This window comes from Lissotriton vulgaris, chromosome 6, assembly GCF_964263255.1.
Source record: "Lissotriton vulgaris chromosome 6, aLisVul1.2, whole genome shotgun sequence".
Classification (NCBI taxonomy): domain Eukaryota; kingdom Metazoa; phylum Chordata; class Amphibia; order Caudata; family Salamandridae; genus Lissotriton; species Lissotriton vulgaris.
Genome location: NC_141694.1, coordinates 1,693,926,486 through 1,693,940,518, shown reverse-complemented (window position 1 = coordinate 1,693,940,518; position 14,033 = coordinate 1,693,926,486). Strand labels below are relative to the sequence as shown.

The 14,033-nt window shown below is 42.3% G+C and overlaps 1 protein-coding gene across 1 annotated transcript in view; it reads left to right on the top strand.

The window, feature by feature from the left end:
• Window positions 1-14,033, top strand: part of USH2A (usherin) — a 2,319,650-nt gene that overhangs the window by 1,402,835 nt on the left and 902,782 nt on the right. Inside the window, exon 38 of the mRNA XM_086925936.1 lies at window positions 13,258-13,367. Within this exon, the coding sequence (XP_086782062.1) occupies window positions 13,258-13,367 (110 nt within the window). The remainder of the gene's footprint in view (window positions 1-13,257; window positions 13,368-14,033) is intronic.

The window sequence follows — 14,033 nt, the reverse complement described above, 5'->3', positions numbered from 1 at the left end:
TCTAAGGTACTGTGGATCGATTTGAACACATTGTTCGATATCGTAGTACCCGGAGATTTGTGGACGGCATGCAAGCTTAGTGTTGAATGGCCCGCTTGCGAGCCTCCGAGAGATATTCGGACAAATGGTCCATCAGACAGAGTCATGGAGAAATACGAAAGAGTAATAACATGGCTAAAAGAGAAAGTGCCAGTACAAGACATAGACTGGGTTAAGATAGATCGAACAACTCAGGAGCCCAAAGAGACAGTTCACGAGTTCTATGAGAGGCTACTGAAAGCATTTAAACAATACAGTGGGTTAGATGTAATGGATCCTAAGGACATAGGACAGTTTGTGTCGAAGTTTGTTCTAGGATTAAGACCAGACATAAGCCTGATGATACAACAGCATTTGATCTGTTGGCAGAACAAACCTTTAGATGAAATTCTGAGGTATGCAAGGTACTGTAGCGATGAGATAGATTCAAAGGCAAAGAAACTCAAGGAAAAGTTAATGCTGGTACAAATGCAAGCAGCTGGAAAGGGTGGACAGCGGCAACAGGGAATAGGAACGCAAGCAAAGAAACAGAATAATCAGAGCAGAGATGAGGAAGAAAAACCGAGACCGAGAATGGATATCGCGACACTGAAAAAGACAACGAGGTGTCATCAGTGTAACGAAGTGGGACATTGGAGACGCGAGTGTCCTTACAGTGTTGAGACAGGGGAATTAGAACAAGAGGAGGAAGAGGTACAGAATAACGTGGTTAAGGGAGCCGCAGCCCCGAAGGGAAAGTTTATCAAAGGGGGGACTCAGACTCCTCGAGCCCCGTTTCCTCAACCGCCTCGCATCACAAACGGAGGGAAAACCTATAGACAAATGCCATTGTTTGTAGGAGGAGAAGAATGCTACTACGTTGATCCTCTTACAGGGCAACGAGTGAATAGGGAGGAAGACTGTACTCTAGGAGCAGCCCTGGAAGTAGATCAGAGAGGACCATACGTAGAGGCTGAAGTAGCTGGATGTCCTACAACCTTTTTGGTAGATACGGGTGCTACTCGATCCACGTTGAGATCAGCGGTAGTCCCAGGTTTGCCAATATCGGGAGAGACGATTCAGGTGGTAGGAGTCGCAAACAAGAGGATGACTAATCCTCTGACCGAACCAGTGTCAGTAAAAATAGGGAATTACAGTGACGAACATCAGTTTGTGATCTGTGATTCTAGCCCTGTGTGTTTGCTAGGAAGAGATCTATTGTGTAAACTGAATTGCACAATACATTGTACACCTGAAGGAGTTGAAGTACAGACAAATGATGAGGATGCTGATTTTAAAATTGTAAACTCGCAAGAGTGCGTGGAACTATATCCTACCTTAACAGTGGAGGAACTTCCACAGGATTTGAGGGAGAAAGTGTCAGCTGAGGTGTGGGATTTTACTGGAGAAGAAATAGGACTGATTAAAGGAGTAGAACCAGTAAAAATCTTGGTAAGACCCAATGCGGAGTATCCAAGAACCCCACAATACAAGTTGACTCCAGAGACGATTGCAGGAATAAAGCCTGTGATCGAATACATGATTAAACAGGGAATACTGAAGGAGATCGTGGGAAGTCCATGTAACTCCCCGATCATGGGTTTGCAGAAGCCTAGTGGGAAATACAGAATAGTGCAGGATCTTTGGAAGATTAATAACATTGTTGTCTCATGTTGTCCAGTGGTACCGAATCCATCAGTGATATTATTTCAGATACCGTTCCAAGCTGAATGGTTTACAGTGATAGATTTATGCCAGGCTTTCTTTTCGATACCTTTAGATGAAGAGAGCCAGTATCTTTTCGCTTTTAAGCTGGAAGATCGCGTTTTAACATGGTGTCGTATCCCTCAGGGGTATACAGAAAGCCCATCGATCTTTAACCAGTTATTAAAAAGAAATCTTGAAAGTCTAGTACTGCCCAAGAATTCGGTTCTAGTCCAGTACATAGACGACCTCCTAGTTGCGTCAGAAACTGAGGAAGCTTGCAGAGAAGACACCATAACCTTGTTAAATCACTTGGCCGAGAATGGGCACAAGGTGTCTCCAAGTAAATTGCAATATTGTAAGACTGAAGTGCAATACTTGGGCCATAGGATTGAAAAGGGAAAGCGGAAGGTGTCTCCAGACAGAATAGAGGCGATCATGAAAATGAATGCGCCTACAACACAAAGAGAAGTCAGGATGTTTCTAGGTATGGTCGGTTACTGTCGGCAGTGGATAGCCAACTTCTCACTGAAGGCAAAACCGTTATTACAACTGACGCATAAAGGAGTAAGTGATCCGGTACCATGGGACAAAGATTGTTTGATGGCGTTTTTGCAGCTGAGGGAGGACTTATGTCGTGCCACGGCTTTAGGAATGCCTGATTACACAAAACCATTTTTGCTTTACTGCTGCGAAAGAGAGGGATGCGCTTTAGCAGTTTTAGCTCAGATCCACGGAAATGCGCGTAGACCAGTGGCGTATTTCTTGGCTACATTAGATCCAGTAGCCGCAGCGTTGCCCGGATGTCTAAAATCCGTAGCTGCAACGGGTGTCAGCATTGAACGATCTGAAAGCGTAGTCATGGGTCATCAGTTAGAGGTGTATGTACCACATTCTGTAGAACTGTTAATGACCAGGACTAAGACTCAGCATCTGACAAATAGCAGGCTCACACGCTACGAGCAAGTCATACTGGCTGCCGAGAATGTGACCCTAAAAAGATGCTCCGTCTTGAATCCTGCAACTTTGATGCCACTTCCGAATGAGGTGGATGATGAAAATTGTACAGATCATGACTGCCTTGATGTGACTGAACTATGCACCAAACCGAGACCCGATATTGTAGATGAGCCATTGACTGACCCAGATGAAATTTTCTTTGTTGATGGTTCATGTGTAAGAGACAATGTCGGTCAGCTGAGAGCAGCTTATGCAGTTTGCACAATTACGAGAGTAATAGAAGCCGCTTGCCTGGAAGGAGTACACTCCGCCCAGGTAGCTGAAATTGTTGCTTTGACTCGTGCTTGCTTAGCGGGCGACAAACTTCGAGTCACCATATACACCGATAGCCAGTATGGTTTCGGGGTAGTTCACGATTACGGGCAGTTATGGTCTCAAAGAGGTTACATGACCTCCTCGGGTTCTCCCATTAGGAATGGAGAATTCGTGAGACTTTTGTTAGAGGCATTGCAAGGTCCAACAGCCATAGCAGTGGTCAAATGTGCAGCGCATACAAAGAACGTTGACTTTGTGTCACTAGGAAACCGCTATGCGGATGAAGTAGCGCGTTACTGCGCAGAACAGGGATATTCTCACACTGATGTAAAAGTGGGGGGAATCCAGGAAAGAACTGAATTGACAATGTTGTTAGACACTGTAGATACATGGGATGAGTTGAAATGTGTTCAGGAAAATGCACCAGATGATGAGAAAAAGGGCTGGGAGACAGCTGGATGTACAAAAAGTGAAATGAACTTTTGGATCTCAGCCAATGGGAGAGCAGTTTTACCAAATGAACTTGTTAGTCCAATGGCAAGGAAATTGCATGGATCAGCACACATAGGAAGAGATGCTATGGTGAGAGTATTCAGACAAACATGGTTTAATCCCAAATTTAGAGTAGCGGCAGAAGCTGTGTGTCAGCGATGTACGATCTGTCAGCAACTAAATGTGGGCAAGAGAACACCAGTTACATTGAGTCACATTGGGAGGTCTGGGGGGCCTTTCAATAGAATGCAGCTTGATTTTATTGAAATGCCTAAATGCAACAGACTCAGATACGTTTTAGTGATTGTCTGCATATTTTCTAGATGGGTTGAGGCTTACCCTACACGTAGGTGCGATACACTTACAGTAGCAAAATTGTTACTTAGAGAGTTAATACCGAGGTTTGGGGTGCCATCCTCTTTGGAATCGGACAGAGGAACTCATTTTAATAGCGAAATAGTGAAGATGCTATGTTCAGCTTTGAATATTGATCAGAAGTTACACTGCAGCTATCGACCAGAAGCTTCAGGGATTGTAGAGCAAATCAACAGCACGATAAAGTCCAGACTTGCCAAAGTTTGTTCAGCAACATCCCTGAGTTGGCCAGACGCACTTCCAGTGGTTCTTATGAGCATACGTAGCACACCGGATAGGAAAACAGGTCTCTCTCCTCATGAAGTGCTAATGGGGAGAGCCATGAGATTGCCATCGGTTCCGACTGCAGCTCTAGTGAACATCACAGACGATTTGATCTTGGACTACTGTAAGGGACTATCTGACGCCGTTAATTCTGTGTCCCTCCAGGTCCAGGCTGCAGAGGTTCCATCAGCACAAGATCTGTGCCACGACCTGAGTCCGGGAGACTGGGTCCTGGTGAAGAAGCATGTCAGGAAGAACTGCTTAGATGTGCGCTGGAGAGGACCGTTTCAAGTTATACTTGTGACGAATACTGCAGTAAAGTGTGGAGGTCTGCCAAACTGGATACATGCCTCACACACCCGAAGAGTGCCAACACCTCTAGAAGAAACAGCTCCTCTCTCGGATGAGAATCCAGCGGAAAGCGGAGAAGCCATAGAGGGGGAAAGCCAAGCTGTGGAGGTGAGCGAAGAGGCTGAGATTGAGACGGAACAGGTCGACGAAGGTCAGGATACCAGTGAGACCGAAGTCGCCTCGGGAGAAGAAAGTAGTTGGGAGTCCGATACAGATATCGAACAAACTGAGAGTGACCAAGAGACTGGTCCAAGAACAAGGAGCAGGAGGACAAAAAGAGACGAAGCCAGTTGGCCGGAGAGAAAGAAAAGGCCAAGCTCAGAAGAAAAGCAAGAAAGAACTCTTGTCCCGATCGCTGAAGAATCGGATCAGGAGGAGGAAACTACAGATTCAGGAACTGAAAGTCCAAGGAGATCGAGGAGGGTACGTGTGCCCTGCAGGAGGTACGCCACCCCAGAGTGGACTTATCTAGCAGATGTCTTGGGGACAGAAATCTGGGAGAGTGAAGAGAGTGAAAGTAGTCGATCAAGATCCATTTGTGGCAGTGGAGATATGGATGTTGACGCCTGGACTCGAGACTGAGGGGTTACTGACTTTCACACTTCCCATACCCCCATATTTGAGTCAAATTCAAGATCTAGTGCTAAATAGATTACAATTTCCAACATTTGGTCAGCAAATGCCAGAAGAAGAAGAAAAAGTTATTCGTTTTGAATTATTAGAAATTGTTGTGAAAGCTGCAGGTGCAAAAATAATTGTTGATGCATAAAAGACTTTTGTATATAAGCTATAAAGAAGAAGATAACCTAGCACCGAGTGGAAAGAAGAATAAAATTAGGGATTACATTTAGTGGACGGAGAAGGGTTAGGGTTGTCGGTTGCTAAAAGAGGAAAGACATTGTTGCGAAAAAGAGACTTTGTGATAAAGAGCACTTTACAGACTGAGAAAGCAAATAAGGCAAACAAAGACTGGAAGGAAAAACTTTTTGCAAAAGAAGGAGCTACGCTGTTTTGATAACATGGAGAACGGCAACCCAAACCGAAAAGCTAGATGCATAATAGGTACACTGATAACAATAGTAATTTTTCTCATAATTATGGTAGTGACAATATCATACATAATAGGACATGAAAGTGATAAAGAAACAGCAAATGTAAAGCCTATAACGACTTTGAGACCTGCTCTTGTGGGGAAAAAGGAGGAGAACAACGATATACGTGAAAAGGCGTTATTGGCAGATGAAGCTCGTAGGTTACATGTAGACGAGTCACAGGGAAACTTTAGGTCAAACGCATATGCTAAACTATTGTACGAATATATCGATGCCATGGAGGCCAAAGATTGCTACGTTTGTATGCAATTGCCGGCTTCTGTAGACGAAGGCATTAGATATCATCATCTCCCATTGACTTATGGGATAACATGTAGTTTACTGCTTAGTATATTTTATGGTAGAGAAGGATTTGAGTACTACTTTTCAAATTATGATTCGGTACTGCCTGAAGTTCCGAATTATAAGCAAATGAATAAGTGGGACTATTACAAAAAGGAGGATAGACTAGCTAAGTTCTTTCTTCCTTGGGATACACTAGATACATCATATGCACGCAGAAATAATCTAACTTGCAAAGTATCAGAGGTTGAGAAGAAGTTCATAGGACAAGTAGATGATAGATACAGAAGGCAGAAGATTCTAAAAATGTCAGGACAGTGGAAAACGGATTGGACCGAAGAAGAGAAAGCACATAAAAAGAAAGGTAGCAATGGTCCAATAGCATTGGATAGAACGCAGAAAGGAAAGTTATGTTTAACTCGAAGCAAGACGTATTACGAGAGTGTATTTGTAGGTGAAGTGAATTGCGAACATGCTTTTCGTTTAGAGTAGTATACGAAAGATTTTATGAAAGGAATGCAAGCTATTCCGAATGTGTATTTTGTATGTGGAAGAAATGCCTATGTAAAACTACCTGACAATTGGTATGGTTCGTGTTACTTGGCAATTGTCTTCCCCAAAATATATCATGCAAAGGATGTAGCGATAATAGAAGGAAAGGCTTCGAGGAGAGCGAAAAGGGAAGTAGGAGATGCAGAGGTAGTAGGAGATGTATTTGGAGCAATGTTTCCTATGTTAGGTTTAATACTTAACGACGTTAAGATCAGGAGACTGGCTACAGTTGTGGATAGATTATCTGCAAGTACTGCAAGGTCATTAATGTTGGTAGAAGGTGAGATGCAGTCGATTAGAGCAATGGTTCTTCAGAACCGACTTGCTTTAGATGTACTGCTAGCAAAAGAAGGCGGAGTTTGTAAGGCTTTAAAGGTCCAGGAATGTTGTACTTATATTCCTGATAATTCAAAACCACTTGAGAAAGTCATACGGAACATTACACAGATTCATCAAGAGATCGAAGATATATCAAAAATAAATGTTTGGGAAAAAGTTGGTCATGGAGTAGGAAAGGTTGGGAGTTGGTTTGCCAACCTTGGTAAAAGCATTGTGTGGTATATATTAAAACCTATATTGATAGTATTAATTTGCATAATCACATTGTTGGGTTTAGTAAAATTGTATAAATGGTATAGGTCGAATAGGTTACAACGAACAATGAGAGAGCAAGAGAGGAGATTAGCTGCTTTACAAGATCAACAGTACAAAAGCTTAAGAGCTCTCGAAACGATGAAAAGAGGGAATATTGTAACTAGTTCTGTTTAGAGATGTTATTCAAATTGCAGTTAGTGATGACTCCTAAAAGTCATCAAAGGGGGGACTGAGAGAGCGCAAATTTGAATAGAAATTATGTATAGGCCGTATTTACAAGCACATTGTATAAACGTAGGAATGAAACGTATATCGTAATGTGAAGTGACACTTATAGCATATAGAAAACTGAGATAATCCAAAGTAATATAGGAAATGTAACTATATTCACTTTAGAACATGTATCAGATTTAGAAGGCCCGTATACGTAGTGGGCTGATGTGTAGAAATGCTTACGAAATGTAGAACGTGCAAAGTAGAATTCATGTACGTGTGAAACGTTAAATGGAGAAGCGGCGAGAAATGTAACGTGGAGAAGTGCGCAGAAAGTATACATACGACGATGTAACGAATAAGCATATAACCTCGTACTCTATGTATTATATATATATTCTATGTAAAATGTATTCAAGTATAATCAAGACTTTAGCTAAATACGAATACATAAATGTGTGTTAAAGGTTATATGTGTAGAAGGGTTTTTGTAGAAATGTTAGAAGGGTTTAGGTCATTTGTGATTCTAACCTGATTGACCAAGGGTTAGCAGGAGCACAGTCCAATGTATATAATTTAGCGGACTTACAGGAGTCGTAAATAGCTTGATAGGGACGTGAGAGCCAAGAAGTCTAGCACTTGTTAGATTTAAGGTGACAACGCTGGACGAGGTTTATGGCCTGAACGTGACAAGAAGCGCTTGGAATTTGAGAGTTGTTTTGAGAAGTCCATTCACAGGACCTAGAAGGGTCAACATCATAGTCGTAGTTTAAAGTTCTGTTGACGATGTTGACTTGTGCTCTGAAATGTCAATTATAATATTGAATGAAGTCACCAATAAGAAGATGAAGATGACATCTAAAGAAGAAAGGTCAAGTTAACGGACGGCGAAAGAGATGAAGCAATAGACGAAGCTAGAAGCTGACATCATCGGGGAAAGTCCGTGGTGGGCGTCAAGGGGCGTTCCACCCACACTGTGATTGTGTATTTTAGGGACAGCACCCCGGGGATAAGATAGCGAATTGCTCAGAAGGAACAGCGAAGGCGAGAGAGAACAGCTCAGAGAGAAGAAGGGCAAGGGTAGATGACTTGAGCAGATGCGCTGAGAAAGATCAGAGCGCTAGAGAGCAGTAGGCCGAGGACCCTTAGAAGAGCGGATGGGTAGGCAGAGAGGGTACTGCTTCTTAAACTTAAGTTACCTTTAGAGGCTAAGAGAGTTTGAACTTCTTTGGGAGTCAAACTGCTGACACCTTTTTAGGTTAAGAACTTGCGAAGTAGGGATGTCACATAGCATAGAGTAGGGACAGATTTAATGTGATACTTTTCTCTTTCTGTAGATGACGCCAAGGAACCACTTCACATCAAAGCTTTAGATTGCTGATATCGGAATTGATTTTGTATTCTTTTGTATACTTTGATCCCGAGAGGATTGTAATTGCATCCAACTTTGATTTTTTATATAAAACTTTCAAACTTTATCAGTTGTAAGTGGTTCTTCCGAGTGGCGTCAGTTAATGGGGTTTGTCTAACCTATGCGGGGGTTGTCTTTTACTCAATGACAGATACTAGCGGTCCAAAATAGATGAATGAGATAAGTTATTAAATTGATCATAAATTGATATCAAAATCTCATTCCCCGCAACATTATACAACAAAGTAGGCATTACTTCTTTATGATGGGATAGGTTCTCTGGTGTTAGCTGTGGGAGGGCGATTAGTGAAATGCTAGCCAAGGTAACTTTAAGATAATTCCAAATTAGCTACAAGAAGCCAGAAGTAGCTTCATTATCTGGACCATTAAGGGCTGAACAAAAATAAGCAACTTTTCCCCTGTTATTGTGAATGACTATGCAGTAGGTATGAAGGTTGTGTTTAGTCAAACTATTGTTTCATATATGGATGTTTGCAGTGTTTGGTAACAGACAGTGATTGTGTACAACTGCCTCCCGTTGCTGTGTTTTCTGTGCTTTGACAATTTTGCTTGAAACTCTAAGTAAGCTTATAAAGTGACAATGAATGGAGAAAAAGTGTTTTAAGTATTTTTTTGTTAAATTCAACTTAATATTGAGTGTTATGTGTTATCCTGGAATTATCATACTCAATGGGATTCATCAAAGATTTTAGAAATTTTTTATTTTGAATGTGTCAACAATTATGGTAATGTACGTTATCATCAAAAGATTTCAAAGAAAATATCCCCCAGCAAATAAGGCAAGCCACCACTGTTTGTTTCTTCCAGATAGGTTACATGAATCTTATTCTGCTCTGGGAACCCGCCATTTTCACCATCTGGCTGCATGCTCTAAAAAATATTAATTATTTTCTCACAGATATGTACAAGTTAATTGGGCATCACCAGGGGCCCCAAATGGCATCATACTTGGGTACGAAGTTCTGCGTACAGCAGTCGGTACATGCTCTTCATTCAAGGATCCGGAACTTAGGAAGCATGGCGGCCGATGCTCTTACACTATATGTAAAATACATGAAGACATCTGTAGCGACGAGTGCTATAATCCAGCCATTAAGGTACTTGTGAAGCCTGCCTCCAGCAGTTTTTTGTAAAACCATTATATCACAATGTACAGGTATTGTTTTAATCGATAGTTGCTGTTAACTCTTGCTGCATGTGTATTTTACCACTTTTCTACTTTCCTATATATTCGTATTCATTTTTATTCATATGTACTTTTTTCAAATAGTTCACTGTGTAACTCTTCAACAGGCTTCATTTACATTCTTCACACGTTTTCACAATACATCATTGTATTTTTATGTTTTATTAATTATGGTTGTTAGTTTAGTTAACTTTTATCTTGTTTCATAAAGTTCCGATTTTTTTGTTTTCTAGAGTGTTATTTATATCACTGCATTTACACTGTTAAAATACAAAGGGGCTGATTAGGATGGAGGATGGACTTCAGTCCGTCCGCCGTCATCTTAGGGAGTGGGCCCGCCCACCTACAAGGTGCCGGTCACACAGGTGGTATTATGAGGCAGCCGCCACCACGGCATCCGCAAGTGCCATACATAACATTGCGGCGAGTGCTGCTGGCTGCAGCACCCATCGGAATGTCATAAATGCACTTTTAACATTTCCCTGCACCATGCGGTGCCTGCCATATGGTGCAGGGAAATGTAGGGGGCACCATAGGTGCGCCCAACCCCAAAAACGAAAGTGTCCGGGTAAAAGGGGGGCCTGCTATGGGGCCCCAAAGTCCATCCCCGCCAACCTTTCCAGGGCATGTGAACTGCTATGGAAGGCTGGCAGGGATGGACCATCGTATAATCCCAACGATGGTGCTTGGTAGGCACCACTGCCATTTCTGGGAATACAAGGAGCCCATCAGATGCGTGGCGGTCAGAGTTTCCAACTGCCACAATACCGCCCGCCATAAAAATATGGCGGGTGGAAAGTGGCGTTACAATGGCGGTGAACCCGCTATCTACAGCCTGTCGGTGGTGAGTTCACCTTCATCATAATCAGCCCCATCGTTTTGTACTGGGTTGATACATTTACTAAATGTGATCAAACGGAAATAAAAAGTGGGCGCCAGGCTCACATGAATTATGGTTATTGAAGATTTTTTTCTCTGTGGACCAACACATTACATCCATGTAATTTTTGGTCGGTACTTCAATGCGGTATTTAGAACTAACGTTATTTAAATTAATACGATCAAATATGTTAGAAAATAATATAATACCTAATCTAAACTAACCCTGTGATATGTTAATACACAGGGTTCGTTTAGATTAGGCATTATCGGCCAGATTCATCAAGCTTAATTGCGCTCGCAAAGGGCCAGATTCTGAGAATCTGGCCCTTTGCGAGTGCAATTTTTGCATTTGGGATTCATCGTCCCAAATGCAAAATTCGCTAATGAAGAATTCGCACATTTGCGAGGAATTGCATTTAAGGAATCTCTATTTGAGATTCCTTAAATGCAATTCATGATCCATTTTAAAATTGCGAAATCGCAATTTTGGGCCGCTATTTACCGCGAGGTCAAACCTCGTGGTAAATAGCGAAAACTTTGAAAAATGCATTTAAATGCATTATTCTAAGTTGCATGTTACACACACACACATGTCCTTTGGACATGTGTGTGCGCAACACCAATGTAGATTACATTTCAAGGGTGCTACAGGGAGTCCTTTGGACACCCCTGGCACCCTTGAAATCGCATCCTTATTTGCGATTAGCAAATTGCTAATCGCAAATAAGGAATAACTCCCAATTCATTCCTTTGGGCTTTTAGGCCCATAGAAATGAATGGGGAGTTATTCCTTATTTGTGATTAGCAATTTGCTAATCGCAAATAAGGAATGTGTAGGAATCGCAATTTATTTAGCGATTCCTACATGAATCCTTAATAGCGATTCCTTAATAATCACTATTAAGGACTCGCAAAACGGCACTATGATGAATCTAGCTGTATATTCTTTTATTGCATCCAAACCATGGCTAATCGGTCAGACACCCGTGGTTGACACACGTGACCACGACAAGTATGTGCTCTCTTGTTTTGTCAGACTTTTGCTGAAAATTAAGGGCAATTTCGGATTAATATCCATATTAGCTTCAGTTTAGTGCCTGGATCGATAGTGCAGCCAGACAGTAGGAGTCTGTAAATGGCTTTTATTGACAAATGATGCAGAAAAATCCTATTTGATGGGAAGAATCCGTGTAATGAAATAAAGTCCTTATTTGTCAACAACAACGGAGCGGTGAGGGCATTCAAAGACCCGGCTGCACAGGGAGGCAGTAATTATGAGCATGAATTATCTTAACTCGTAAAATGAAATGTGAATTATTCTCTCTGCCTGAGCTGTGCATTTGTATTGGATTCTGCTCCACGTCGTAAACAAATTGTATTCACCTGTCGCTTGGTTTGCACTGATTCATTAATGTTACGTTTGCAATTATTTTGCCACTGCAACAATAGTTCGGGGGAATTGTATTCCTGGCGCAGTTTATCACTGGGATGCTCCCTCCCTCACTACTGCACGTGCACGAGGAAACAGGAAAAGGCTTTTGCCAATAAAACTGGAGCGTTTGTAAAATAATAAATGGAGGCATCTGTAGCAGGAGTGCCCTGAATGCATCCGAGGTGGGAGCCAATCGTTCCTGTACTTCTAGCTAAGTATAAAAATGCAAGTGTAAAAAACCCATAAAGGCTATGAAACTTTTTTTAAACTTATGTATGTACTGAAAGCTTCAAGAAAACAAAAAGAAAGAACCCCTATACCACAAAGAGAATCATAAACGAGTGAAAGACACCAGCTCAATGCATGCTTTAAGTGATGGTCAGGTAGCACCATCAACGTCCAGTACAGCAGCGTTAACTTTATTTTTATCAGTAAAGGGTGCCATGTTCAGAGTCAGTGCTGTTCAGCAAATGGGGCAATCGGTTGTTCGAGATGATCTAAGTGTCTGTGGCCCTCCCAGTGTTTCTGGGGGATGAGAGTCCTTAGATCAGGATTGGACCATCATCAGTACCCAATAGGTGTCCAGTTCAGAGGTGGCCGACAGAGATAAAGAGTGGTGAGGTGGGTGGAGGAGGCGCAGCAGTGAGTACACGGCAGGGGGTTTAGCAATAAAATTAATTAATTAAAACTTACCTGGTGCTTCCAGCTGCCTCGCGCTCCTCTGCTTGTATTTCCTGGTCCCAGCAGTCCCTTGGAAAGCATCACAGACTATGTATCCAATATCGGCACTGCTCTCAAGCATAAGGGCAGCGTGGGTATTGACCCGAGCGGGCTGGATTAATGCTCGCTCAGGCACAGGGAGTCTGTGCTGTTCCTCCAACCTGGCAGTGCAGTTCTGCTGGGTTGGAGAAACCTAAGTCCACATATCAGTTTGGCCAGCCTAAAACGGCCAGCCAAACTGACACACACACTTAAAAGTACACCTACCCCTCCATTGTCCCTCTCCCATGGCCTGGCCCGCCCTCCCTACACATTCTGGATCATACAGAACCTGAAAAAGAAAACAAATATAAAATATTGTTTTATTTTTCAGCTGCTGGCTCTGAGCCCATTGGGCGGTGCTCTTCCGCCATTGCGGAGGAGCCGCCACTGATCCAGCTGCTCATTGCAGTTTATGAAATCTCTCAGCCAGTCTTTGATACAGTTAGGGGTTGTTATGGTCTCAATGTAGCACCACATTTTGACAGCAGTGCATGACATTGTATTTCTTCACTGAAGGTGGAATTTCCTTAACATAGTCCAGAAGTGCCAGAAGGAGATTTAGGAGAACAGTATGCCCAATAATTTTGGACAATTCCTCCACACCTCATCCCTTAAGTCAGCAATTGACAGACAGATGGAAGAATCCGTTAGCTTGGACTCTAGCTCTGGTAGTTTTTCTAAGACCCAGTCGGTATAGCGTTGTCGGAGCATGCTATATTTTATATAAACATTGAATGTGTATTAATCAGAGATTATAGTTAGGGGAGAGGGCACATGTTGTGGAGCAGCAACGTTTCCATTGTTAGTTAGTTAACTGCAAGTCAAGTTCTGCTACCCACTTTTCTCTAGCAGCAGGAGTGCATTAAGGTGCCTCATGTTGATGCATCATGGTGTATAAGTGGGATATCAGATTTCTAGGAGACTTTGAGACAATTAGCATTGCCAAGGTTTTAAATGGATGGGGAGGAGAAGCTTAGGTGGAGTTAGATGCTGTAAAAGTTTCGGATGCCTAAAGTATCGGATTGTATCTAATGAAGTGGCATCAGGTACCTCCCAGATAGTGGCGATTGTCATAAAGGTATCCACTACATAAAAGCCCCGAAAGTT